Source organism: Montipora capricornis, chromosome 7 (genome assembly GCF_036669925.1).
Source record: "Montipora capricornis isolate CH-2021 chromosome 7, ASM3666992v2, whole genome shotgun sequence".
Classification (NCBI taxonomy): Eukaryota; Metazoa; Cnidaria; class Anthozoa; order Scleractinia; family Acroporidae; genus Montipora; species Montipora capricornis.
Window position 1 is genome coordinate 30,446,408 of NC_090889.1, and position 2,500 is coordinate 30,448,907.

The 2,500-nt window shown below is 37.6% G+C and overlaps 2 protein-coding genes across 6 annotated transcripts in view; both read left to right on the forward strand.

The window, feature by feature from the left end:
* Window positions 1-1,329, forward strand: part of LOC138056869 (uncharacterized) — a 36,908-nt gene extending 35,579 nt beyond the window's left edge. For all 5 annotated transcript variants that reach the window (XM_068902795.1, XM_068902792.1, XM_068902796.1 and 2 more), the window contains one exon: window positions 1-1,329. This exon is cut by the window's left edge and continues 1,715 nt beyond it. The gene's annotated coding sequence lies outside the window, so the exon portion shown is untranslated.
* Window positions 1,330-1,936: 607 nt separating this feature from the next.
* The window catches only part of LOC138056866 (uncharacterized), a 23,151-nt gene continuing 22,587 nt past the window's right edge, over window positions 1,937-2,500 (forward strand). Inside the window, exon 1 of the mRNA XM_068902790.1 lies at window positions 1,937-2,002. Coding sequence (XP_068758891.1) covers window positions 1,981-2,002 — 22 coding nt within the window. The 5' untranslated portion in view covers window positions 1,937-1,980. The remainder of the gene's footprint in view (window positions 2,003-2,500) is intronic.

The following is a 2,500-nucleotide window of genomic DNA, read 5'->3' on the forward strand; positions in this document are numbered from 1 at the left end:
TGTCCGTGAACAAGGAATAAATGAAAAGATCTCCCGAGTACAATATAATTAAAGCACGAAACAAAAGTGTGACAACGAGCAGTTACCCTTTTTTACTATTATTTAATTAGTTTTACACTGTTACAATTAGTTACATGTAGGTTAAGGATAAATTTAAGCTGTTCGTAAAACAGGCTTACTGTCCTTCATAGCCATTCACGTGCTGATCTTGATTAACTTCCAATTCCAAGTTCCACTGGCTAGAGACTACAATTCTTGCATGACTTTCTTGATTCATTGGATTCTTTCCACTCACTGGATTTTCTGTGTACACAAACTCTTACTGAAGTCTTCATAATGAACTCTGAACTCTTCCCTTATCAGCTATCATATCTTTCTTCTCTTTCCTCTTTCCAGATATAGCAAGGTCAAAGGTTATAGCTTCACCATAGTTATCGCAGTTGATTATAGCTTCCTCACAGTATCGCATCCATAGAATATAGGATAAGTTCAATCACAGCCAGCTACGAGGATAAGCCCTCGGGCAAGAGAGTTTTTTCCTATTATTTATAAGCCTGCTTTTATACTTTTACTCTAAGCATCTAGAAAGTTATGTTGCTATTTATAGTGTATTACAAGGTGTACTATTTATGGGCACTGCTGAGTGACAACAAAGAAATTTCTGGAATATTAGAGATTGTAAGATAATTCTAGGAAAGGCTGAAATTGAATGACAGATAAACTAGAAGTAATCCTTATCCTAATAACCATGCAAAAATTCTTTCAAAACTGGAATGCAAATGAATTTGTCTGAAGGCAGTTTGTGTTGTCTCTCTTTCCGATTAGTTTAACCGTGGGACAAATCAATGTTCTGTCTGTCTATGTGTGTTTTCCTCGACCTAACTTAAGGTCCATTAGACACGAAGTAATGTTTCAAAATATAGATTTCAACGAAATAATGCGAAATTTGGTTCACTGTCAGAAGCATTTAAGAGCCACATTTACGAAATCGTCTTTTGTGAAAACAGTACCATTTAGATTTAAAATCACAGAATTATCTGTTAAAATCATCTCTTTTTAAACAAAATATTATTTAAGATATATCAGTTACAAAGACAAATTATTATACCAATTTGTCGTGAAAATGTATCAAATTTACTTGTTATTCCGTCCATGGCCGAGTTCTTGTCTCAGTATTTAAAAAATCTTTTTACAGTGACTATTTCCTGTGCACAATAAGTTATTGGGTTGTTTGAAGCAAAACTATAGCGATACTCACAGTTACGTCACCTATTGTCATTAAAGTCAATTGTCTAGTGGTTGTCGAAACAAAGGTTCATTTGTTCTGTGTTTGGCACTGTTTATAAACAGTGAATATCGCTATTAACATTGATATTCTCGCAAATTTTACGCGTATTCTTATGGTTTTAGCGAGTGAGGTGAATTCGCACTGTAATAGAGACATTTTCAGTTTTCCGGTTTGCTAACTGAGTGTTTTGTTCTCATGCTCGAGCCTTGTTATGACGGTTATGAAATATTTGCTTTGTGCTGAGGAATTCAGGATAACATCCTGCCGGGGAACAAGGTGGACTCACGGAATTCCCCAGGGGTAATGAAGGAGGACTTCCCCTGGAAATAAATGAATACATAAGGTGCGGTTACACGGGGCACTTTTATCGTGGTAAATTGCCTTTTTACCACGGGAAACTGTATTTAGTAGTGTGACCGACGCTTCCCGAGGTAAATTTCCCGTGTTAAATATCCATGGATACGTCAAAAAGATCAGTGGAAGCGCCCATGACATTTAACGTGGGAAGTTGGAAGGGTGTTTTGATGCCCGAGGTACAAGAGCCAATCGCTATGCTGATAAAGTTGTGATTAAATTTCCCGCCAATAAATTGCGTGAGATTTCGTTTTACCTCGGTAATCTTCGTAACGCGTGACCCCTAGTTAACGCGGTAGACTAAAACTCAAGTGTGAGGCACCGCGGGATAATTTACCATGGGAAATGGCATTTACCATGGTGAGTGTAACCGCACCTATAGAAACAATGGTCGGGGTAAGCACCAAAATTAAGTTGTCATCTAAAACAGGTTCAAAAACTGCTTTTTCCATACTAAACACGAACAATTGACAACATGCATCAAAACTGACATCGAATTTAATGAGTCCAATATCTTTGCGTAGGTTTTCGGGAAAGAGCTGGCGTGGAAAGGAGATATGAGAGCGAACTGCGATAAATGAATACGACCAGCTGTGATGCAGAGACTAGCGGCTAACACTTACAAAAATTTGAAAGATTTATCTCTTCACCCAAAATCTGCCTTCGCACGTCAATCCTTTTACACGAAGAAAAGCTATTTTTATTTATGATCAGATAGTTGAAACTGACCCTCTTTCTTCGAAATGTCATTTCAAGGGTATCGAATGCATGAATGTCGAATGTCTTTGCTGTCTTTGCGAGCATGCGAGCACTGTGTTTTATTTCGCGAGCATGAGCAATAACCAAATTTGTCTTGCG